The sequence below is a fragment of the Scyliorhinus torazame genome, chromosome 15 (assembly GCF_047496885.1).
Source record: "Scyliorhinus torazame isolate Kashiwa2021f chromosome 15, sScyTor2.1, whole genome shotgun sequence".
NCBI classification, from domain to species: domain Eukaryota; kingdom Metazoa; phylum Chordata; class Chondrichthyes; order Carcharhiniformes; family Scyliorhinidae; genus Scyliorhinus; species Scyliorhinus torazame.
The window spans coordinates 207,207,391-207,231,226 of NC_092721.1; the positions used below are offsets into that span (position 1 = coordinate 207,207,391).

General features: G+C 54.0%; 1 protein-coding gene across 1 annotated transcript in view; it reads right to left on the bottom strand.

Annotated features, from left to right (window-relative positions):
• Positions 1-967: 967 nt before the first annotated feature.
• The window catches only part of trpc2b (transient receptor potential cation channel subfamily C member 2b), a 159,458-nt gene continuing 136,589 nt past the window's right edge, over positions 968-23,836 (bottom strand). Inside the window, exons 11-13 of the mRNA XM_072477525.1 lie at positions 18,211-18,286; positions 13,331-13,463; positions 968-2,837 (exon numbers count right to left, since the gene is read on the bottom strand). Coding sequence (XP_072333626.1) covers positions 2,410-2,837; positions 13,331-13,463; positions 18,211-18,286 — 637 coding nt within the window. The 3' untranslated portion in view covers positions 968-2,409. The remainder of the gene's footprint in view (positions 2,838-13,330; positions 13,464-18,210; positions 18,287-23,836) is intronic.

A 23,836-nucleotide genomic window follows, 5' to 3' on the forward strand; every position in this document is an offset into this window, starting at 1 on the left:
AAAAATAGAACAGCATTTCAGACATTAATCCCAGCATTAAACACTGGGAAGATACAGAGTGAGTGTCCTCTACACTGTCCCCATCAAACACTCCCAGGACAGGTACAGCACGGGGTTAGATACAGAGTAAAGCTCCCTCTACACTGTCCCCATCAAACACTCCCAGGACAGGTACAGCACGGGGTTAGATACAGAGTAAAGCTCCCTCTACACTGTCCCCATCAAACACTCCTAGGACAGTGCAGCACGGGGTTAGATACAGAGTAAAGCTCCCTCTACACTGTCCCCATCAAACACACCCAGGACAGGTACAGCACGGGGTTAGATACAGAGTAAAGCTCCCTCTACACTGTCCCATCAAACACTCCCAGGACAGGTACAGCACGGAGTTAGATACAGAGTAAATCGCCCTTTACACTGTCACATCAAACACTCCCAGGACAGGTACAGCACGGAGTTAGATACAGAGTAAATCGCCCTCTACACTGTCCCTATCAAACACTCCCAGGACAGGTACAGCACGGGGTTAGATACAGAGTAAAGCTCCCTCTACACTGTCCCATCAAACACTCCCAGGACAGGTACAGCACGGAGTTAGATACAGAGTAAATCGCCCTCTACACTGTCCCCATCAAACACTCCCAGGACAGGTACAGCACGGGGTTAGATACAGAGTAAAGCTCCCTGGACACTGTCTTTTTAACTGAGCGTTTGTGAAGTTAGCTCCAGATTAGAGAAGGTTTGGAGCTGAGTTCAGAACCTTCCAAACTCATTTGATGAATCACAGCAGAGATCTTCATCGCCTCCCCCTGGATAGCATTAGAATAGCAGTTCCCAGAGATCAAAGGCTGATGCCACGTTCACTGCCCAACCCAATCTCCTACACATCAAGTTTACGACACAGACACAGGCCATCGGGCCCAGCTGGATCGAGCTGATATTTCTGCCCCCCCCACCCCACCCCCTCTTCATCTCCCCATCACCATGGCCTTCAATTCCTTTCCCTCGCCTGCTTGTGCTCAGCTCCCTCTTCAACACTATCCACCTCAACCACTGCCTGGGGGAGCGAATTCCACCCTCATCGCCAGGAGAAAATGTCCCCACAATTCCCGATTGGATTTGACCCTTGATGGCCCCTAATCCTGGGTCCCTCCCACAAATGGAAATATCTACATCTGCCCAATTGGAGTTCTTCATAATCTTAAAGCCAGCTATCAGCTCACCCCTCGATCTTCTCTCTTCTGGGCCTGTTCAAGCTTTCCTGATCTTTATAACCTTGTCGGTTCTGGGATCATCATTGTAAACCTTTACTGAAACTTTCCATTGCCCCTCGGCGTGTTTAATAATGTCGAGACTGGATTAGTGCAGTTACTCCAAGTGTGGCCCAACAAGGTTCAATATAGATTTAACCTAATGCTCTCGAGATAAATCCCAGTGCTTTAGCTGTCTGTATGGCCTCAGTAAACTGTGTCATTATTTGTACAGGTTTGTGTATCTGCACCCTTGGATCTTGCTGTTGGTTTCCCCCGTTTAACCATTTAGACTCCTTACCAGAATGTACCACTTTATACCTATATTAACCTTCATTCGATCGCTATGGCCTCCGAGTTCTGCTTTGGGAGCCAGTGTGCTATCTTTCTGCCCCTTGTTCCAACGTCAAACGCTCTGAGCTTTCCCATGGGTCAAAGAAATCCAAGTAGATTACATCTTGACACTCCATTCCTTCTAACGATTCAATCCCCACAGAAAACTAGACGTTGAACGTAATAGACAGAAGCAGAACGTGCTGGGAAAGTCCAGCAGGCCTGACGGGTGCAGAAAGAGAGGGAGAGAGAGAGAGAGAGAGGGGTAGGGTTAACGTTTCGGGGGGGGGGTCAGTGATCTTTCCCTGGGGCTGGGAAGAGCGAGAGATGTGATAGGCTCCGAGCAAGAGGCAGGTGGGCGGGGCAAGGACCAAGGAAGGCCTGTGATTCGCTGGAAGACAGGGGAGGTTGGAAAGTCAGCCTCCCAATCTCTCCAGCCAATCACAGATCTTCCTCCGTTCTTGCCCAGCCTCCCCCCTCGTGCGTCACTCTCCCCGAAAGGTTGGCGCTGACTCCCTCTCCACAGTCGCTGTCCGCCTTGCTGTGTTTTTCCAGCACTCTCTGCCTTTATTTCAGAATTCCGGCATCTGTAATATTTTGCTTTGTGATTTTAAAAAAAGCTTGTTTCAGTTACAATGCTCTCACATTTACTCCAAGAGAATTTGCTGCTTTCTTTACATTAGATACTAGTGACCAGTTTAGCAAATTAAACTGGAGTTAAGCTGCTGCAAAGGCGTGCTAAGTGTTTTAATTTTCAACAGGTCCACCGGGAACACTCATATTCCCGATCCAAGTTCTCTGTTAATGCCGATTAATTCTCCTCCTTTCAGTCTTTCTCCTCCCCGGCCTTGCTGCAGAGTGCCCTTTTCCCCGCCGAAGAGGCCTCGCCCGCCTCGGGCTTCGCCTCCGGATCGGTGGCAGGGCCGGCGCCTGCTCCCTCGCTGGGGTAGGGTGGGCAATCCTCGTCATCCTCCTCCACCGCGGCCGCCTTGCTGACCGGTGCCCGCTCAAACCTGTCGTCTGAGTTCTGGTGGACGGCGGCCTTGAACGACCCCTTGGGCGAGCCGGACTCTGACCCCTGGTCCGTCTCCTGGAAGCGGTTGCGGGCGCCGAGGATGTATTTTCCCAGCACGGCGGTGGCATCGCCGGATTTGGTGGTGGTGCCAGCCGCACCCATGCTGTACCGTAACCGTTTAATCTCCGACTGCAGACGGCCCACAAACTTGCCCAAATCCGTGATTCGATTGCCGAGGTCTGTAAGAGAAAGAGGGAAATTGTAATTCGACAACTTTCCCAAGTCCCGGACGTCCCCCCACAACGGGCTTCACACCCAATAAAATACACCCAAACCCTGCACACTGTTCCCATGGGGAAATGTGCTGGCAAATGTGTGCATAGCAAGATCCCATTAAGAGCTATACTTCAATGACCAGGTGATCAATTGTTAGTGATGGCAATTGAGCAATAACTATTACCCAGAATGCTTGAGATAACACCACTTCTCCTCTTCATATAGTGGCGGTGTGATCTTATATCCACCTCACTGACCCTCTGACAGTGCAGCACTCCCTCAGTACTGACCCTCTGACAGTGTGGCACTCCCTCAGTACTGACCCTCCGACAGTGCAGCACTCCCTCAGTACTGACCCTCTGACAGTGTGGCACTCCCTCAGTACTGACCCACTGACAGTGCAGCACTCCCTCAGTACTGACCCTCTGACAGTGCGGCACTCCCTCAGTACTGACCCTCTGACAGTGCAGCGCTCCCTCAGTACTGACCCTCTGACAGTGCGGCACTCCCTCAGTACTGACCCTCTGACAGTGCAGCACTCCCTCAGCACTGACCCTCTGACAGTGCAGCACTCCCTCAGTACTGACCCTCTGAACAGTGCAGCACTAGCACTCCCTCAGTACTGACCCTCTGACAGTGCAGCACTCCCTCAGTACTGACCCACTGAGAGTGCAGCACTCCCTCAGCACTGACCCTCTGACAATGCAGCACTCCCTCAGTACTGACCCTCTGACAGTGCAGCGCTCCCTCAGTACTGACCCTCTGACAGTGCGGCACTCCCTCAGTACTGACCCTCTGACAGTGCAGCACTCCCTCAGTACTGACCCTCTGACAGTGCAGCGCTCCCTCAGTACTGACCCTCTGGCAGTGCAGCGCTCCCTCAGCACTGACCCTCTGACAGTGCAGCACTCCCTCAGTACTGCCCCTCTGACAGTGCGGCACTCCCTCAGTACTGACCCTCTGACAGTGCAGCACTCCCTCAGTACTGACCCTCTGACAGTGCGGCACTCCCTCAGTACTGACCCTCTGACAGTGCGGCACTCCCTCAGTACTGACCCTCTGACAGTGCAGCACTCCCTCAGTACTGACCCTCTGACAGTGCAGCACTCCCTCAGTACTGACCCTCTGACAGTGCAGCACTCCCTCAGTACTGACCCTCTGACAGTGCAGCACTCCCTCAGTACTGACCCTCTGACAGTGCAGCACTCCCTCAGTACTGACCCTCTGACAGTGCAGCACTCCCTCAGTCCTGTCCCTCTGACAGTGCAGCACTCCCTCAGTACTGACCCTCTGACAGTGCAGCACAGGGGGGGAGGGGGGGGGGGGGGGGGGGGAGAGAGAGAGACTGGGTTGCTGCTGTATTGGCCAGAGGGGAGCTGGAGGTAGAAGAGGGAGTCGGGGCGGGGGTCCGCCGCCTGGGGGCTGGAGGGTGTGGGAGGCGCGGGCACGTGGCTGGCCTAAAAAAGGGGATGGCTAGTCGGTAGGGGGGGGGGGGGGTTCGGGTAGCCCCCTGATCCGGCTCATAACATGGATTGTGAGGGGCCTGACCGGGCCGGTCAAGAGTGCCCGGGTGTTCGCGCACTTAAAGGGACTGACACAAGAAGGCAGACATGGTTATGCTCCAGGAGACACATCTGAAGGTGGCAGATCAGGTCAGGCTGAGAAAGGGATGGGTAGGGCAGGTCTTTCACTCAGAGCTGGATGTGAAGAATAGAGGGGTTGCAATACTGGTGGGGAAGCGGGTGTTGTTCGAGGCGATGAATATTGTGGAGGATAATGGAGGTCGCTACGTGATGGTGAGTATTAGGTTGCAGGGGACGCGGGTGGTACTGGTGAATGTGTATGCCCCGAACTGGGATGATGCCGGATTTATGAAACGTATGTTGGGTCGAATCACGGATCTGGAGGTAGGGAGCTTGATAATGGTGGGGGGGGGGGGGACTTCAACACGGTGCTGGACCCAGCACTGGACCGCTCTAGGTCCAGGACGGGTAAGAGGCCGGCTGCGGCCAAGGTGCTCAGGGGGTTTATGGACCAGATGGGGGGAGTGGATCCGTGGAGGTTTGCCAGGCCGGTGGGCAGAGAATTTTCTTTTTTCTCCCACGTCCATAGAGCCTACTCCCGGATAGATTTTTTCATTTTGAGTAGGGCGCTAATCCCGAAAGTGGAGGGAACGGAATATTCGGCCATAGCCATCTCGGACCACGCCCCGCACTGGGTGGAGCTGGAGTTGGGGGAGGAGAGGGACCAGCGACCGCTGTGGCCCCTCGATGTGGGACTGTTGGCGGATGAGGAGGTGTGCGGGCGGATCCGGGGGTGTATTGAAAGATACATGGAGGCCAACGACAATGGGGAGGTGCAGGTGGGGGTAGTCTGGGAGGCTCTGAAGGCGGTGGTCAGGGGAGAGCTAATTTCCATTCGGGCTCACAGGGAGAAGAGAGAGAGGAGGGAGAGGGAGAGGTTGGTGGGGGAGATATTAAGGGTGGACAGGAGCTACGCAGAGGCCCCCGAGGAGGGACTGCTTAGGGAGCTACAAAACCTCCAAATGGAATTTGATCTATTGACCACGGGAAAAGCAGAGGCGCAGTGGAGGAAAATGCAGGGGGCGGTATATGAGTATGGGGAGAAGGCGAGCCGGATGCTGGCACATCAGCTTCGTAAGAGGGAGGCAGCGAGGGAGATAGGTGAATTAGAGATAGAGGGGGGAATACGGTGCGCAGTGCGGTGAGAATAAACGAGGTATTTCGGGACTTCTATGGGGATCTGTACAGGTCTGAGCCCCCGGAGGGGGGGGGGGATGCGGCGATTCTTGGACCAACTGAGGTTCCCAAGGGTGGAGGAGGAGCAGGTGGCTGGTTTGGGGGCGCTGATTGGGCTGGAGGAGCGGGTTAAAGGATTGGGGAGCATGCATGCGGGGAAGGCCCCGGGACCGGATGGGTTCCCGGTTGAATTTTACAGAAAGTATGTGGACCTGCTGGCCCGTTGCTGGTGAGAACTTTCAATGAGTAGAGGGAGGAGGGGACCCTGCCCCCGACAATGTCCCGGGCGCTGATCTTGTTGATTTTGAAGCGGGATAAGGATCAATTGCAATGTGGATCGTACAGGCCGATTTTGCTCCTCAATGTAGATGCTAAGCTTTTGGCGAAGGTGCTGGCTATGGGGATTGAGGACTGTGTCCCGGGGGTGATCCATGAGGACCAGACGGGGTTTGTGAAGGGCAGGCAGTTAAACACGAATGTGTGGAGGGTCTTAAATATGATCGTGATGCCCTCAGTGGAGGGGGAAGTGGAGGTAGTGGCGGCTATGGACGCGGAGAAGGCCTTTGATCGGGTGAAGTGGGAGTATCTCTGGGAAATGCTGGGAGGTTTGGGTTCGGGGAAGGGTTCGTAAGATGGGTCAGGCTGTTATATAGGACCCCAGTGGCGAGTGTGGCTACGAACCGGCGGAGGTAGGAGTACTTTAGGTTGTACCGCGGGACGAGGCAGGGGTGCCCCTTATCCCCCTTGTTGTTTGCAGTGGCAATTGAGCAGCTGGCCATGGCACTGAAGGAGTCTAGGAACTGGAGGGGATTGGTCCGGTGGGGGGGGGGGAGGAACACTGGGTGTCGTTATATGCTGATGACCTGTTGTTGTATGTTGCGGATCCAGTGGAGGGGATGGCGGAGGTCATGCGGATCCTTAGGGAGTTTGGGGACTTCTCGGGCTATAAGCTCAACGTAGGGAAGAGTGAGCTCTTCGTGGTGCTTGCGGGGGACCAGGGAAGGGGGATAGACGAGCTACCGCTGAAGAGGGCGGAGAGGAGCTACCGATACCTGGGTATCCAGGTCGCTAGGAGCTGGGGGGCCCTGCACAAGCTCAATTTGACTAGGTTGGTGGAACAGATGGAGGAGGACTTCAAGAGATGGGAAATGCTACCACTCACCCTGGCGGGTAGGGTGCAGTCGGTCAAGATCACGGTCCTCCCAAGGTTCCTGTTTGTGTTCCGGTGCCTGCCCATCCTAATCCCCAAGGCCTTTTGTAACGGGTAAGCAGGAGTATTATGGGATTCGTATGGGCGAAAAAGACCCCGAGGGTGAAGAGGGTGTTTTTGGAGCGTAGCAGGGACAGGGGGGGGGGGGGGGGGGGGTTTGCTGGCGCTGCCGAATCTATGTGGCTATTATTGGGCAGCCAATCTGGTGATGATTCGTAAGTGGGTAATGGAGGGAGAGGGGGAGGCGTGGAAGAGGCTAGAGGTGGCGTCTTGTGTGGGTACGAGTCTGGGGGCGCTGGTGACGGCATCGTTGCCGCTTCCACCGACAAGGTACACCACGAGTTCGGTGGTGGAGGCGACGCTGAAGATCTGGGGGCACTGGAGGCAACATAGGGGCGAGGTGGGGGCCTCGGTCTGGTCCCCGATACGAGAGAACCACAGGTTCGTTCCGGGTCGGATGGATGGGGGGTTTCTGAGCTGGCATCGGGCAGGGATTAAAAGAATGGGGGACCTATTCATCGACGGGACTTTAGCGAGCCTAGGGGCGCTAGAGGAGAAATTTGGGTTACCTCCCGGGAATGCTTTTAGGTACATGCAAGTGAGGACGTTTGTGAGACGGCAGGTGAGGGAATTTCCGCTGCTCCCAGCACAAAGGATTCAGGGCAGGGTGATTTCGGGTGTATGGGTTGGAGAAGGCAAGGTCTCGGCGATCTATCAGGAACTGCAGGAGGCGGAGGAGGCCTCAGTGCAGGAGTTACAGGGTAAGTAGGAGGAGGAGCTGGATGAGGATCTGTGGGCTGATGCCCTGAGTGGGGTTAATTCTTCCTCTTGCGCCAGGCTCAGCCTAATACAGTTCAAAGTTGTCCATAGGGCGCATATGACAGGGGCGAGGATGAGTAGGTTTTTTGGGGTGGAGGACAGGTGTGTGAGGTGCTCGGGGAGCCCAGCAAATCACACCCATATGTTGTGGACGTGCCCGGCGTTGGAGGGGTTCTGGAGGGGCTTTGCGAGGACCACGTCCAAGGTGGTGAACACCCGGGTCAAGCCGAGCTGGGGGATTGGCATTATTTGAGGTATCGGACGAGCCGGGAGTGCAGGAGCCGAAAGAGGCCGGTGTTCTGGCCTTTGCGTCCCTGGTAGCCCGGCGGAGGATCCTACTAATGTGGAGGGATGCGAAGCCCCCAAGTGTGGAAGCTTGGATTAACGATATGGCAGGGTTCATCAAGCTGGAAAGGATAAAGTTTGCCTTGCGAGGGTCTGTGCAGGGGTTCTCCAGGCAGTGGCAACCGTTCCTAGACTTTCTCGCGGAACGTTAAGTGGAGGTGGGGGGGGGGGGGTCAAGAGCAGCAGCAACCGGGGGGGGGGGCAACCGGGGGGGGGTCAAGAGCAGCAGCAACCCGAGGGGGGGGGGGGGCGTTTGGTTTTCCTGTTTTGTTTCGGTTAGAGTGGGCCGTTTTCCTTACTGGTGTGTTTATTTGCTAAATGGGGGTTATTGTATTTTGTTGGAAATCTCATGTATAATTTTTGCTTGTTTTGTGCTTTATTCTTTTTTTCTGGTTGGAGGTTTGTTGGAAATCGTTGAAAATTTGAATAAATATATATTTTTTAAAAAGAAGATAGAAAACTAAAATCCATCCAGGATTGGTGTTTAGATTGGTGTTATGCAGGTGGACTGGGTAAATAATGCTGCCAGTGGACCCAAGGAAAGGGAATTCATTGAATGTTTACAGGAGGGCTTTTTGGAACAGCTTGTGATGGAGCCCACGAGGGAACAGGCCATTCTGGACTTAGTGTTATGTAATGAGCCAGACTTGATTAAAGATCTTAAAGTAAGGGAGCACTTAGGAGGCAGTGATCATAATATGGTCGAATTCAATCTCCAATTTGAAAGAAAGAAGGTAGAATCAGATGTAAAGGTGTGACAGTTAAATAAAGGTAACTACAGGGGCATGAGTGAGGAACTGACGAAAATCGACTGGGAGCAGAGCCTAGTGGGAAAGACAGTAGAACAGCAATGGCAGGAGTTTCTGGGAGTAATTGAGGACACACTATAGAGGTTCATCCCAAAGAAAAGAAAGGTTATCAGAGGGGGGATTAGGCAGCCATGGCTGACAAAGGAAGTTAGGGAATGCATCAAAGCAAAAGAGAAAGCCTATAATGTGGCAAAGAGTAGTGGGAAGTCAGAAGATTGGGAAGGCTACAAAAACAAATAGAGGATAACAAAGAGAGAAATAAGGAAAGCGAGGATAAAATTTGAAGGTAGGCTAGCCAGTAACATTAGGAATGATAGTAAAAGTTTCTTTAAATACATCAAAAACAAACGGGAGGCAAAAGTTGACATTGGGCCGCTCCAAAATGACGCTGGTAATTTTGTGATGGGAGACATGGAAATAGCCGAGGAACTGAATAAGTACTTTGCGTCAGTCTTCACAGTAGAAGACATGAGTAATATCCCAACAATTCCGGAGAGTCAGGGGACAGAGTTGAATATGGTAGCCATCACAAAGGAGAAAGTTCGAGAGAAGCTAAGAGGTCTAAAAATTGACAAATCTCCGGCCCAGATGGGCTACATCCTAGAGTTCTAAAGGAGATAGCTGAAGAAATAGTGGAGGCGTTAGTTATGATCTTTCAAAAGTCACTGGAGTCAGGGAAAGTCCCAGAGGATTGGAAAATCGCTGTTGTAACCCCCCTGTTCAAGAAGGGAACAAGGAAAAAGATGGTAAATTATAGGCCAATTAGCCTAACCTCGGTTGTTGGCAAGATTCTAGAATCCATTGTTAAGGATGAGATTTCTAAATTCTTGGAAGTGCAGGGTCGGATTAGGACAAGTTAGCATGGATTTAGTAAGGGGGGGTCGTGCCTGACAAACCTGTTAGAGTTCTTTGAAAAGATAACAAATAGGTTAGACCAAGGAGAGCCAATGGATGTTATCTATCTTGACTTCCAAAAGGCCTTTGATAAGGTGCCTCACGGGAGACTGCTGAGTAAAATAAGGGTCCATGGTATTCGAGGCAAGATACTAACATGGATTGACGATTGGCTGTCAGGCAGAAGGCAGAGAGTTGGGATAAAAGGTTCTTTTTCGGAATGGCAACCGGTGACGAGTGGTGTCCCGCAGGGTTCAGTGTTGGGGCCACAACTGTTCTCTTTACATATTAACGATCTAGATGACGGGACTGAGGGCATTCTGGCTAAGTTTGCCGATGATACAAAGATAGGTGGAGGGGCAGGTAGTACGGAGGAGGTGGGGAGGCTGCAGAAAGATTTAGACAGTTTAGGAGAGTGGTCCAAGAAATGGCTGATGAAATTCAACGTGGGCAAGTGCGAGGTCTTGCACTTTGGAAAAAAGAATAGAGGCGTGGACTATTTTCTAAACGGTGACAAAATTCATATTGCTGAAGTGCAAAGGGACTTGGGAGTCCTAGTCCAGGATTCTCTAAAGGTAAACTTGCAGGTTGAGTCCGTAATTAAGAAAGCAAATGCAATGTTGTCATTCATCTCAAGAGGCTTGGAATATAAAAGCAGGGATGTACTTCTGAAGCTTTATAAAGCATTAGTTAGGCCCCATTTAGAATACTGTGAGCAATTTTGGGCCCCACACCTCAGGAAGGACATACTGGCACTGGAGCGGGTCCAGCGGAGATTCACACGGATGATCCCAGGAATGGTAGGCCTAACATACAATGAACGTCTGAGGATCCTGGGATTATATTCATTGGAGTTTAGGAGGCTGAGGGGAGATCTAATAGAAACTTACAAGATAATGAATGGCTTAGATAGGGTGGATGTAGGGAAGTTGTTTCCATTAGCAGGGGAGACTAGGACCCGGGGGCACAGCCTGAGAATAAAAGGGAGTCACTTTAGAACAGAGATGAGGAGAAATTTCTTCAGCCAGAGAGTGGTGGGTCTGTGGAATTCATTGCCACAGAGGGCGGTGGAGGCCGGGACGTGGAGTTTCTTTAAGACAGAAGTTGATAAATTCTTGATTTCTCGAGGAATTAAGGGCTATGGAGAGAGAGCGGGTAAATGGAGTTGAAATCAGCCATGATTGAATGGTGGAGTGGACTCGATGGGCCGAATGGCCTTATTCCGCTCCTATGTCTTATGGTCTTATGGTCTTATAGATAACGATGTGTTTAATGTGGAGCTCAGGAAACTGAAAATCAACTGTTTGGTTTGTGAGTAACGCCTGGCTCTGCATTTGTGTTGAATGTATCAGAAGTGGACATTGTTTTTTGATTGTGATGAGAAGGGGAGCTGTATGACCCTCGACTGTTTCTAACACATTCCTTAAATAAGGAAACCGACACGACACCACTCTTCAGGTGTGGTCTCAGCAATATCCTGTCTAACTGAAGTACAACCTCCTTACTAGCATATTCAATTCCCTTATTCCCTCTATTAACTGTCCTAATTATTTGCAACCTGCATGTTAACATTTTGTGATTGATACACAGGAACATCCAGGACCCTTTGCATCTGAGCTCTGCAATCTCTCACCATTTAGAAATTAAGCTTTTTTATTCTTCCTGCCAAAATGGATAACTATACAAATGCCCACATTATGCTGCATTTTCCAGATCTTTGCCCACTCACATAACCCATGTCTATATTTTTGACGCCTTCTTATGTCCTCTTCACAACTAACTTCCCCACCCATCTTTGTGTCATCACCAAACTCGGCAACAATATCTTCACTCCCTTCGTCCAGGTCATTTATATAAATTGTAAACAGTTGAGGTCCCGGCACTGATCCCTGTGGTACATCACTCACATCCTGCCAACCGGAACATGACCCATTTATGCCTACTCTCAGTTTCCCATTAGCCAACCAAGCTTCTATCCGCGCCACTATGTTACCCCTACACCATGAGCTTTTATTCTCCACAGTAACCTTTGATGTGGCACTTTATCAAATGCCTTCTGGGAATCTAAGTACAGCACACCTACCGGTTCCCCTTTATCCACGGCTCATGTTACTTCCTCAAAAAACTCCAACAAACTGGTTAAACATGATTTCCCTTTCACAAAACCATGTTGACTCTGCCTGCATTTGTCTAAGTGCCCTGTTATAACATCTTTAAATGAAGTTAAGCGATTGGGCAAAAATTTGGCAGAACTAGTATAATGTGGGAAAATGTCAATACCTCACTTTAGCAGGAAGATTTTTTTTTTAAATCAAAAGATTTAAGTGTTTCAGAGGCAGTTCAGAGTATGTTCACATGACTGAGTGGGCGGGGGGGGGGGGGGCGGGGGGGGGCTGGTGTTACCTTATGAGGACATGTATCCATTGGGGTTTAGAAGAATGAGAGGTGATCTTATTGAAATATATAAGATCCCGCGGGGATTTGACTGGGTGGATCCGTGAGGGTGTTTCCCCTCGGGGGAGAGACTCGAACGAGGGGGACACCTTTTAGAAATCAGGGGTTTCCCATTGATGGAGGTGAGGAGGGACGTCTTCTCCCGGTGGTAGTGAATCTTTGGAACTCTCTTCCTCAGTGAGGTCCTTGCATGAGGTTCAGGCAGAGGTAGATATATTCTTGACTAATGAGAGAGTCAAAGGTTGTCGGGGGGAGTTGGCGGAGTGTGAAGATTGTGGGGCCACAATCTAATCAGCCGGGATGATATTGAATGGTGAAACAAACTCGAGGGGCTGAATGGCCTCCTTTTGCTCCTAATTCATGGGCGGGATTCTCCGACCCCCCCCCGCCGGGTCGGAGAATCGCCGGGGCGGGGGGGGGGGGGGGGGGGAGGGGGCGTGAATCCCGCCCCCGCCGGCCTCCGAATTCTCCGGTACCGGAGATTCGGCAGGGGCGGGAATCGCCCCGCGCCGGTCGGCGAGACCCCCCGCCCCCCCCCCCGGCGATTCTCCGGCCCACGATGGGCCGCAGTCCCACTGCTACAATGCCGGTCCCGCCGGCGTAAATTGAAGCAGGTCCCTCACCGGCGGAACCTGGCGGCGCGGGCGGGCTCCGGGGTCCTGGGGGGGGCGTGGGGCGATCTGGACCCGGGGGGTGCCCGGGATCGGGGCTCACCGATCCGCGGGCGGGCCTGTGCCGTGGGGGCACTCTTTTCCTACGCTCCGACCATCAGCCTCCACCATGGCCGACGTGTAGGTGACCCCCCCTCCCCCCCGCGCATGCGCGTGGATGACGTCAGCAGCTGCCGTGGTTCACGCCATTCCGTCCCGCCGGGACTCCCCGCCCCCGCCGCGTAGGAGAGAATCCCGCCCCATATCTTTGTATGTGTGCCTGAGGCGGAGGGTGATTGGCTGTCAGGAGAATCCCAGCAACGTCACAAATTGCCTCCAAAGGTGTGTTTATTGTCACCAATTCCCCCGGCTGGACAGAGGGTCATTCCAACGCAGACGCACCGTGTGGAGAATGTACAAGAAATGCGAACAGGTCAGGTAGCTGATCCAATTCTAACCTTTCCAAATCTGCCCCCCGCCTGGGCACCCCCCCTGATTACCGCCTCCCTCACTCACCTTTCCGCTGTTTCTCTGCAAACTCCTGCCGTGAGGTTTCAATATATCTCTGCACCAGCGTTCTGATCACCTGCAGGCGATAGGCGGCTCGGCTGCCAGACATGCCCCCGTCACAGCACACGGCTGAATTAGCCTGAGAATAACAACATCTTACATTTGTATAGCACCTTTAACTTACCCACTGAGAGTCAATGTGTGTGGGACCCGTACCCCAGTGAGAGTCAATGTGTGTGGGACCCGTACCCCAGTGAGAGTCAGTGTGTGTGGGACCCGTACCCCAGTGAGAGTCAGTGTGTGTGGGACCCGTACCCCAGTGAGAGTCAGTGTGTGTGGGACCCGTACCCCAGTGAGAGTCAGTGTGTGTGGGACCCGTACCCCAGTGAGAGTCAGTGTGTGTGGAACCCGTACCCCAGTGAGAGTCAGTGTGTGTGGGACCCGTACCCCAGTGAGAGTCAGTGTGTGTGGGACCCGTACCCCAGTGAGAGTCAGTGTGTGTGGGACCCGTACCCCAGTGAGAGTCAGTGTGTGCGGGACCCGTACCCCAGTGAGAGTCAGTGTGTACCAGGGGTAAGCCATGGGTACGGGCCTCTGGCACGGAGTCTGTCCCTGTTGCTCAGAAGGGAAGGGGGGAGAAGAGCAGAGCATTAGTAATTGGGGACTCTATAGTCAGGGGCACAGATAGGAGATTTTGTGGGAGCGTGAGAGACTCACGTTTGGTATGTTGCCTCCCAGGTGCAAGGGTACGTGATGTCTCGGATCGTGTTTTCCGGGTCCTTAGGGGGAGGGGGAGCAGCCCCAAGTCGTGGTCCACATTGGCACTAACGACATAGGTAGGAAAGGGGACAAGGATGTCAGGCAGGCTTTCAGGGAGCTAGGATGGAAGCTCAGAACTAGAACAAACAGAGTTGTTATCTCTGGGTTGTTGCCCGTGCCACGTGATAGTGAGATGAGGAATAGGGAGAGAGAGCATTTATACACGTGGCTACAGGGATGGTGCAGGTGGGAGGGATTCAGATTTCTGGATAACTGGGGCTCTTTCTGGGGAAGGTGGGACCTCTACAGACAGGATGGTCTACATCTGAACCTGAGGGGCACAAATATCCTGGGGGGGAGATTTGTTAGTGCTCTTTGGGGGGGTTTAAACTAATGCAGCAGGGGCATGGGAACCTGGATTGTAGTTTTAGGGTAAGTGAGAATGAGAGTATAGAGGTCAGGAGCACAGATTTGACGTCGCAGGAGGGGGCCAGTGTTCAGGTAGGTGGTTTGAAGTGTGTCTACTTCAATGCCAGGAGTATACGAAACAAGGTAGGGGAACTGGCAGCATGGGTTGGTACCTGGGACTTCGATGTTGTGGCCATTTAGGAGACATGGATAGAGCAGGGACAGGAATGGATGTTGCAGGTTCCGGGGTTTAGGTGTTTTAGTAAGCTCAGAGAAGGAGACAAAAGAGGGGGAGGTGTGGCGCTGCTAGTCAAGAGCAGTATTACGGTGGCGGAGAGGATGCTAGATGGGGACTCTTCTTCCGAGGTAGTATTGGCTGAAGTTAGAAACAGGAAAGGAGAGGTCACCCTGTTGGGAGTTTTTTATAGGCCTCCTAATAGTTCTAGGGATGTAGAGGAAAGGATGGCGAAGATGATTCTGGATAAGAGCGAAAGTAACAGGGTAGTTATTATGGGAGATTTTAACTTTCCAAATATTGACTGGAAAAGATATAGTTCGAGTACAATAGATGGGTCGTTTTTTGTACAGTGTGTGCAGGAGGGTTTCCTGACACAATATGTTGACAGACCAACAAGAGGCGAGGCCACGCTGGATTTGGTTTTGGGTTATGAACCAGGCCAGGTGTTGGATTTGGAGGTAGGAGAGCACTTTGGGGACAGTGACCACAATTCGGTGACGTTTACGTTAATGATGGAAAGGGATAAGTATACACCGCAGGGCAAGAGTTATAGCTGGGGGAAGGGCAATTATGATGCCATTAGACGTGACTTGGGGGGGATAAGGTGGAGAAGTAGGCTGCAAGTGTTGGGCACACTGGATAAGTGGGACTTGTTCAAGGATCAGCTACTGCGTGTTCTTGATAAGTATGTACCGGTCAGGCAGGGAGGAAGGCGTCGAGCGAGGGAACCGTGGTTTACCAAGGAAGTGGAATCTCTTGTTAAGAGGAAGAAGGAGGCCTATGTGAAGATGAGGTGTGAAGTTTCGGTTGGGGCGATGGAGAGTTACAAGGTAGCGAGGAAGGATCTAAAGAGAGAGCTAAGACGAGCAAGGAGGGGACATGAGAAGTATTTGGCAGGAAGGATCAAGGAAAACCCAAAAGCTTTCTATAGGTATGTCAGGAATAAGCGAATGACTAGGGAAAGAGTAGGACCAGTCAAGGACAGGGATGGGAAATTGTGTGTGGAGTCTGAAGAGATAGGCGAGATACTAAATGAATATTTTTCGTCAGTATTCACTCAGGAAAAAGATAATGTTGTGGAGGAGAATGCTGAGCCCCAGGCTAATAGAATAGATGGCATTGAGGTACGTAGGGAAGAGGTGTTGGCAATTCTGGACAGGCTGAAAATAGATAAGTCCCCGGGACCTGATGGGATTTATCCTAGGATTCTCTGGGAGGTCAGGGAAGAGATTGCTGGACCTTTGGCTTTGATTTTTATGTCATCATTGGCTACAGGAATAGTGCCAGAGGACTGGAGGACAGCAAATGTGGTCCCTTTGTTCAAAAAGGGGAGCAGAGACAACCCCGGCAACTATAGACCGGTGAGCCTCACGTCTGTAGTGGGTAAAGTCTTGGAGGGGATTATAAGAGACAAGATTTATAATCATCTAGATAGGAATAATATGATCAGGGATAGTCAGCATGGCTTTGTGAAGGGTAGGTCATGCCTCACAAACCTTATTGAGTTCTTTGAGAAGGTGACTGAACACGTAGATGAGGGTAGAGCAGTTGATGTGGTGTATATGGATTTCAGCAAAGCGTTTGATAAGGTTCCCCACAGTAGGCTATTGCAGAAAATACGGAGGCTGGGGATTGAGGGTGATTTAGAGATGTGGATCAGAAATTGGCTAGCTGAAAGAAGACAGAGGGTGGTGGTTGATGGGAAATGTTCAGAATGGAGTACAGTCACAAGTGGAGTACCACAAGGATCTGTTCTGGGGCCGTTGCTGTTTGTCATTTTTATCAATGACCTAGAGGAAGGCGCAGAAGGGTGGGTGAGTAAATTTGCAGACGATACTAAAGTCGGTGGTGTCGATAGTGTGGAAGGATGTAGCAGGTTACAGAGGGATATAGATAAGCTGCAGAGCTGGGCTGAGAGGTGGCAAATGGAGTTTAATGTAGAGAAGTGTGAGGTGATTCACTTTGGAAGGAATAACAGGAATGCGGAATATTTGGCTAATGGTAAAGTTCTTGAAAGTGTGGATGAGCAGAGGGATCTAGGTGTCCATGTACATAGATCCCTGAAAGTTGCCACCCAGGTTGATAGGGTTGTGAAGAAGGCCTATGGAGTGTTGGCCTTTATTGGTAGAGGGATTGAGTTCCGGAGTCGGGAGGTCATGTTGCAGCTGTACAGAACTCTGGTACGGCCGCATTTGGAGTATTGCGTACAGTTCTGGTCACCGCATTATAGGAAGGACGTGGAGGCTTTGGAGCGGGTGCAGAGGAGATTTACCAGGATGTTGCCTGGTATGGAGGGAAAATCTTATGAGGAAAGGCTGATGGACTTGAGGTTGTTTTTGTTGGAGAGAAGAAGGTTAAGAGGAGACTTAATAGAGGCATACAAAATGATCAGGGGGTTGGATAGGGTGGACAGTGAGAGCCTTCTCCCGCGGATGGAAATGGCTGGCACGAGGGGACATAACTTTAAACTGACGGGTAATAGATATAGGACAGAGGTCAGAGGTAGGTTCTTTACGCAAAGAGTAGTGAGGCCGTGGAATGCCCTACCTGCTACAGTAGTGAACTCGCCAACATTGAGGGCATTTAAAAGTTTATTGGATAAACATATGGATGATAATGGCATAGTGTAGGTTAGATGGCTTTTGTTTCGGTGCAACATCGTGGGCCGAAGGGCCTGTACTGCGCTGTATGTTCTATGTTCTATGTTCTATGTGTGGGACCCGTACCCCAGTGAGTGTCAGTGTGTGTGGGACCCGTACCCCAGTGAGAGTCAGTGTGTGTGGGACCCGTACCCCAGTGAGATTCAGTGTGTGTGGGACCCGTACCCCAGTGAGAGTCAGTGTGTGTGGGACCCGTACCCCAGTGAGAGTCAGTGTGTGTGGGACCCGTACCCCAGTGAGTGTCAGTGTGTGTGGGACCCGTACCCCAGTGAGAGTCAGTGTGTGTGGAACCCGTACCCCAGTGAGATTCAGTGTGTGTGGGACCCGTACCCCAGTGAGATTCAGTGTGTGTGGAACCCGTACCCCAGTGAGATTCAGTGTGTGTGGGACCCGTACCCCAGTGAGATTCAGTGTGTGTGGGACCCGTACCCCAGTGAGAGTCAGTGTGTGTGGAACCCGTACCCCAGTGAGATTCAGTGTGTGTGGGACCCGTACTCCAGTGAGAGTCAGTGTGTGTGGAACCCGTACCCCAGTGAGGGTCAGTGTGTATGGAACCCAAACCCCAGTGAGAGTCAGTGTGTGTGGGACCCGTACCCCAGTGAGAGTCAGTGTGTGTGGGACCCGTACCCCAGTGAGAGTCAGTGTGTGTGGAACCCGTACCCCAGTGAGAGTCAGTGTGTGTGGGACCCGTACCCCAGTGAGAGTCAGTGTGTGCGGGACCCGTACCCCAGTGAGAGTCAGTGTGTGTGGGACCCGTACCCCAGTGAAAGTCGGTCTCTTAAATAAAATGTGGCAAAGTGAGGAATAACTCTTTCACTTACAATTGATGATGGTAGTGGTGGATAATCGTTATTTTTCTTCAAGTTGAAACAACAACACAACTTTCGAAAAAACCACCTAGAGTGAGAAATGGAGACTGGTGACTGCCCATCGAGTGAAATCCCATCAATGACAATAGTTAACTTTGTGCTTGGATGAGTTTGTTGGCCTTTCTGCTCTTGTAGTGGGTAAAGCCCCAAGACGTGCTGTTCGGTGAATGGGACATTCTGAATTCTCGGTGTACCCGAACAGGCGCCGGAATGTGGCGACTAGGGGCTTTTCACAGTAACTTTATTGCAGTGTTAATGTAAGCCTACTCGTGACAATCAAGATTATTATTGTTAAAAATGTAATAGCGGAGACACTGGCCATAATCTCCACATCCTTCTTAGATACTTGTCGTTTGAGGAGCGGTTGAGGACTCTGGGTCTGTACTCGTTGGAGTTTAGAAGGCTGAGGGGAGATCTTATTGAAACTTACGGGTACTGCGAGGTCTGGATAGAGTGGACGTGGAGAGAATATTTCCACTTGTAGGAGAAACTAGAAGCAGAGGAGACAATCTCAGACTAAAGGGCCGATCCTTTAAAACAGAGATGAGGAGGAATTTCTTCAGCCAGAGGGTGGTGAATCTGTGGATCTCTTTGCCGCTGAAGGCTGTGGAGGCCAAATCGCTGAGTGTCTTTAAGACAGAGATAGAAAAGTTCTTGATGAATAAGGGGGTCAGGGGTTATGGGGAGAAGGGGGATGAGAAAATATCAGCCATGATTGAATGGTGGAGCAGACTCGATGGGCCGAGTGGCCTAATTCTGCTCCTATGTCTTATGGTCTTATTGTCTTATACAATGGTGGTGCCAGAGAATTGGAGAATCACAACTGTTATTCCTTTGGTCAGAAAAGGCCAGTTAGTTTAAAGTCTGTGGTTTCTATGAATTATAATCTGGGACAAAATTAACAGTCACCTGGACAAATGCAGATTACCTTTGTTAAAGAAAAATAATGTTTCACTAAAGTGATTCAATTCTTTGAGAAGGCAACAGAGAGGTTGATAGGGGCAATGCAGCTGATGTGCTGTATTGGGCTAACAATAGATGTCTGTTACGGTACCACATAATTGGTTTGTGAGCAATGTTAGAGTCAGGAATAAATGGGACAGTGTTCATCAAGGGGCAGACAGCTGTCATTGAATGTGAGGAGGCCGCTGAATGTGAGGAGGCCGCTGAATGTGGTGCTTCCTCCGGCAGAGGGATGGGAGACGGAGGTGGTGGTGGCGTTGGATGCGGAGGAGGCATTCGATTGGGTGGAGTTATTTGATGGCGGTTATGGAGAATTTGGGGACTGGGCCGGAGTTTGTGGAGCGGGAGCAGCTGCTATATAAGGCGCCGTTGGCGAGCGTGGGCACGAATACTAAAAACGGCACAAAAGCTGCACTGATCCGCTGTCAGGTGGTGGGGGGCGGGGGCGGGGGCAGCTAGCTGCGGCGCAGCGTAGAGACCCCCGCTTTAGCTGCGGATACGGCCGGAGAATTGCCAGGTCCGTGGCCTTGCAGTCTCACAGCAGAGGCCTGTGTGGTAGTCACCACTGTTGTATTATATTGTATATGTGGGTATTATGGTAAGGCCCCTGTACTACAGGTACGGGGGTATTTCCCTGCCTGCTGGCTCCGCCCAGGAGGCGGAGTATAAATATGTGGGCTCTCCATACAGCAGCCATTTTGTCAGCTGCTGTAGGAGGCCACACATCTCAGTGTAATAAAGCCTCGATTACATTCTACTCTCGTCTCGTTGTAATTGACAGTGCACCAGCCTGCAGCGGCCGCGCCGTGCGACATGGCACCCGCCGCACGCGAACCCGGCCTGCCAACTAATGTCCTCCTTTAACCAGGCTCGCCACCCGCCGCACCGCCCCCCACCAGTGCCCCCCAGCCCCCGCCAAAACCCCCCCTGACCGCGGACCGGCTCCCCCCTGACTGAGGCGGAGCTGGGCTCAGTCCGCAGCCGTCACGCCGGGTTCCCGAAACAACATAGGACACGTGTCCCACGCCGTCGGGACTCATCCCATCGGGAGCGGAGCATCGGGGAAGGGCCTCAGGTCACGTCCCGAGGCCGTCCATACGGCGTGCGGCCTACTCTGCAAGTACGCCGCTTCTGAGGGGACGGAGAATTGCAAAAGCAGTGCCGTCCCCGATTCCAGCGCCAACGGGGATTCTCCGATTTCGGCGTCGGAGGCCGGACAATCCCGCCCAGGGTCTCCTTGCTCGCGGACGCCTTGTTAACAATTTCGGAGCCGAGCTCTTCGGAGCACAGTGGGGGTTGCTTCAAAGATTTCGGACGTTGTCATTGTATAAATCGAATGAAGGGAGAACTGAGAACTTTATTGCCTCCTCTCCAGGAGTGCCAATGGGGGGGATGTGGGGGAAGGGGGGGATGCGGCTGTTCTGCTTGGCGCTGTCTCACTTTAGGTATCTGGGGGTGCTGGTGACCCGGGATTGGGCGGGACTCCGGAATTCAACTTCACTATCTTGGTGGAGAGATGTGGTAGTCACGACTAGTGATATATTATATGTGTTACGGCACTGCCCGTATATTAGAGGTACAATGGTAAATCTCTGCCTGCTGGCTCCGCCCAGTAGGCGGAGTATAAAAGTGTGTGCTCTCCGGTGCTGCAGCCATTCTGGTTCCAGCTACAGGAGGCACAACATCTTGTTCAATAAACCCTCGATTGTTCCACCATTCTCGTCCTGTGGGAATTGACGGTGCATCAAGAGGGTGGGGGCTGGTTTGTGGCGGCGGGGGGCAGGTTTGTGTGGGGGGGGGGGGGCTGGTTTGTGGGGGAGTAGGGGCTGGTTTGTGGGGGGTGGGGGCTGGTTTGTGGGGGGAGTGGGGGCTGGTTTGTGGGGGGAGTGGGGGCTGGTTTGTGGGGAGGGTGGGGGCTGGTTTGTGGGGGGAGTGGGGGCTGGTTTGTGGGGAGGGTGGGAGCTGGTTTGTGGGGGCTGGGGGCTGGTTTGTGGGGGGAGTGGGGGCTGGTTTGTAGGAGGGTGGGGGCTGGTTTGTGGGGGGAGTGGGGGCTGGTTTGTGGGGAGGGTGGGAGCTGGTTTGTGGGGGGAGTGGGGGCTGGTTTGTGGGGGGGTCGGGGCTGGTTTGTGAGGTAGTGGGGGCTGGTTTGTGGGGGGAGTGGGGGCTGGTTTGTGGGGGGTGGGGGCTGGTTTGTGGGGGGAGTGGGGGCTGGTTTTTGGGGAGGGTGGGGGCTGGTTTGTGGGGGGAGTGGGGGCTGGTTTGTGGGGAGGGTGGGAGCTGGTTTGTGGGGGCTGGGGGCTGGTTTGTGGGGGGAGTGGGGGCTGGTTTGTAGGAGGGTGGGGGCTGGTTTGTGGGGGGAGTGGGGGCTGGTTTGTGGGGAGGGTGGGAGCTGGTTTGTGGGGGGAGTGGGGGCTGGTTTGTGGGGGGGTCGGGGCTGGTTTGTGAGGTAGTGGGGGCTGGTTTGTGGGGGGAGTGGGGGCTGGTTTGTGGGGGGAGTGGGGGCTGGTTTGTGGGGAGGGTGGGGGCTGGTTTGTGGGGAGGGTGGGGGCTGGTTTGTGGGGAGGGTGGGGGCTGGTTTGTGAGGGGGTGGGGGCTGGTTTGTGGGGAGGGTGGGGATTGGTTTGTGGGGGAGTGGAGGCTGGTTTGTGAGGGGGGCTGGTTTGTGAGGGTGTGGGGGCTGGTTTGTGAGGGTGTGGGGGCTGGTTTGTGGGGAGGGTGGGGGCTGGTTTGTGGGGGGGGTGGGGGCTGGTTTGTGTGGGGGTGGGGGCTGGTTTGTGCGGGGGGTGGGGGCTGGTTTGTGGGGGGGTGGTTTGTGGGAGGGGTCGGGGCTGTTTTGTGGGAGGGTGGGGGCTGGTTTGTTGGGGGGTGGGGGCTGGTTTGTGGGGAGGGTGGGGGCTGGTTTGTGGGGAGGGTGGGGGCTGGTTTGTGGGGAGGGTGGGGGCTGGTTTGTGGGGAGGGTGGGGATTGGTTTTTGGGAGGATGGGGGCTGGTTTGTGGGGAGGGTGGGGATTGGTTTGTGGGGGAGTGGGGGCTGGTTTGTGAGGGGGGCTGGTTTGTGGTGAGGGTGGGGGCTGGTTTGTGGTGAGGGTGGGGGCTGGTTTGTGGGGAGGGTGGGGATTGGTTTTTGGGGGGATGGGGGCTGGTTTGTGGGGAGGGTGGGGATTGGTTTGTGGGGGAGTGGGGGCTGGTTTGTGAGGGGGGGCTGGTTTGTGGGGAGGGTGGGGGATGGTTTGTGGGGAGGGGAGGGGAGGGGAGGGGAGGGGAGGGTGGGGGCTGGTTTGTGAGGGGGTGGGGGCTGGTTTGTGCGGGGGTGGGGGCTGGTTTGTGGGGGGGTGGTTTGTGGGAGGGGTCGGGTCTGTTTTGTGGGAGGGTGGCGGCTGGTTTGTGAGGGGGTGGGGGCTGGTTTGTGAGGGGGGGCTGGTTTGTGAGGGGGTGGGGGCTTCTTTGTGAGGGGGTGGGGGCTGGTATGTGAGGGGGGGCTGGTTTGTGAGGGGGTGGGGGCTGGTTTGTGAGGGGGTGGGGGCTGGTTTGTGTGGGGGTGGTGGCTGGTTTGTGGGGGGAGTGAGGGCTGGTTTGAGGGAGTGTGGGGGCTGGTTTGTGGGGGAGCGGGGGCTGGTTTGTGGGGGAGCGGGGGCTGGTTTGTGGGGGAGCGGGGGCTGGTTTGTGGGGGAGCGGGGGCTGGTTTGTGGGGGAGCGGGGGCTGGTTTGTGGGGAGCGGGGGCTGGTTTGTGGGGGAGCGGGGGCTGGTTTGTGGGGGAGCGGGGGCTGGTTTGTGGGGGAGCGGGGGCTGGTTTGTGGGGGAGCGGGGGCTGGTTTGTGGGGGAGCGGGGGCTGGTTTGTGGGGGAGCGGGGGCTGGTTTGTGGGGGAGCGGGGGCTGGTTTGTGGGGGAGCGGGGGCTGGTTTGTGGGGGAGCGGGGGCTGGTTTGTGGGGGAGCGGGGGCTGGTTTGTGGGGGGAGCGGGGGCTGGTTTGTGGGGGAGCGGGGGCTGGTTTGTGGGGGGAGCGGGGGCTGGTTTGTGGGGGGAGCGGGGGCTGGTTTGTGGGGGGAGCGGGGGCTGGTTTGTGGGGGGAGCGGGGGCTGGTTTGTGGGGGGAGCGGGGGCTGGTTTGTGGGGGGAGCGGGGGCTGGTTTGTGGGGGGAGCGGGGGCTGGTTTGTGGGGGGAGCGGGGGCTGGTTTGTGGGGGGAGCGGGGGCTGGTTTGTGGGGGGAGCGGGGGCTGGTTTGTGGGGGGAGCGGGGGCTGGTTTGTGGGGGGAGCGGGGGCTGGTTTGTGGGGGGAGCGGGGGCTGGTTTGTGGGGGGAGCGGGGGCTGGTTTGTGGGGGGAGCGGGGGCTGGTTTGTGGGGGGAGCGGGGGCTGGTTTGTGGGGGGAGCGGGGGCTGGTTTGTGGGGGGAGCGGGGGCTGGTTTGTGGAGGGAGCGGGGGCTGGTTTTTGGGGAGGGTGGGGGCTGGTTTGTGGGGGGAGTGGGGGCTGGTTTGTGGGGAGGGTGGGAGCTGGTTTGTGGGGGCTGGGGGCTGGTTTGTGGGGGGAGTGGGGGCTGGTTTGTGGGGGGAGTGGGGGCTGGTTTGTAGGAGGGTGGGGGCTGGTTTGTGGGGGGAGTGGGGGCTGGTTTGTGG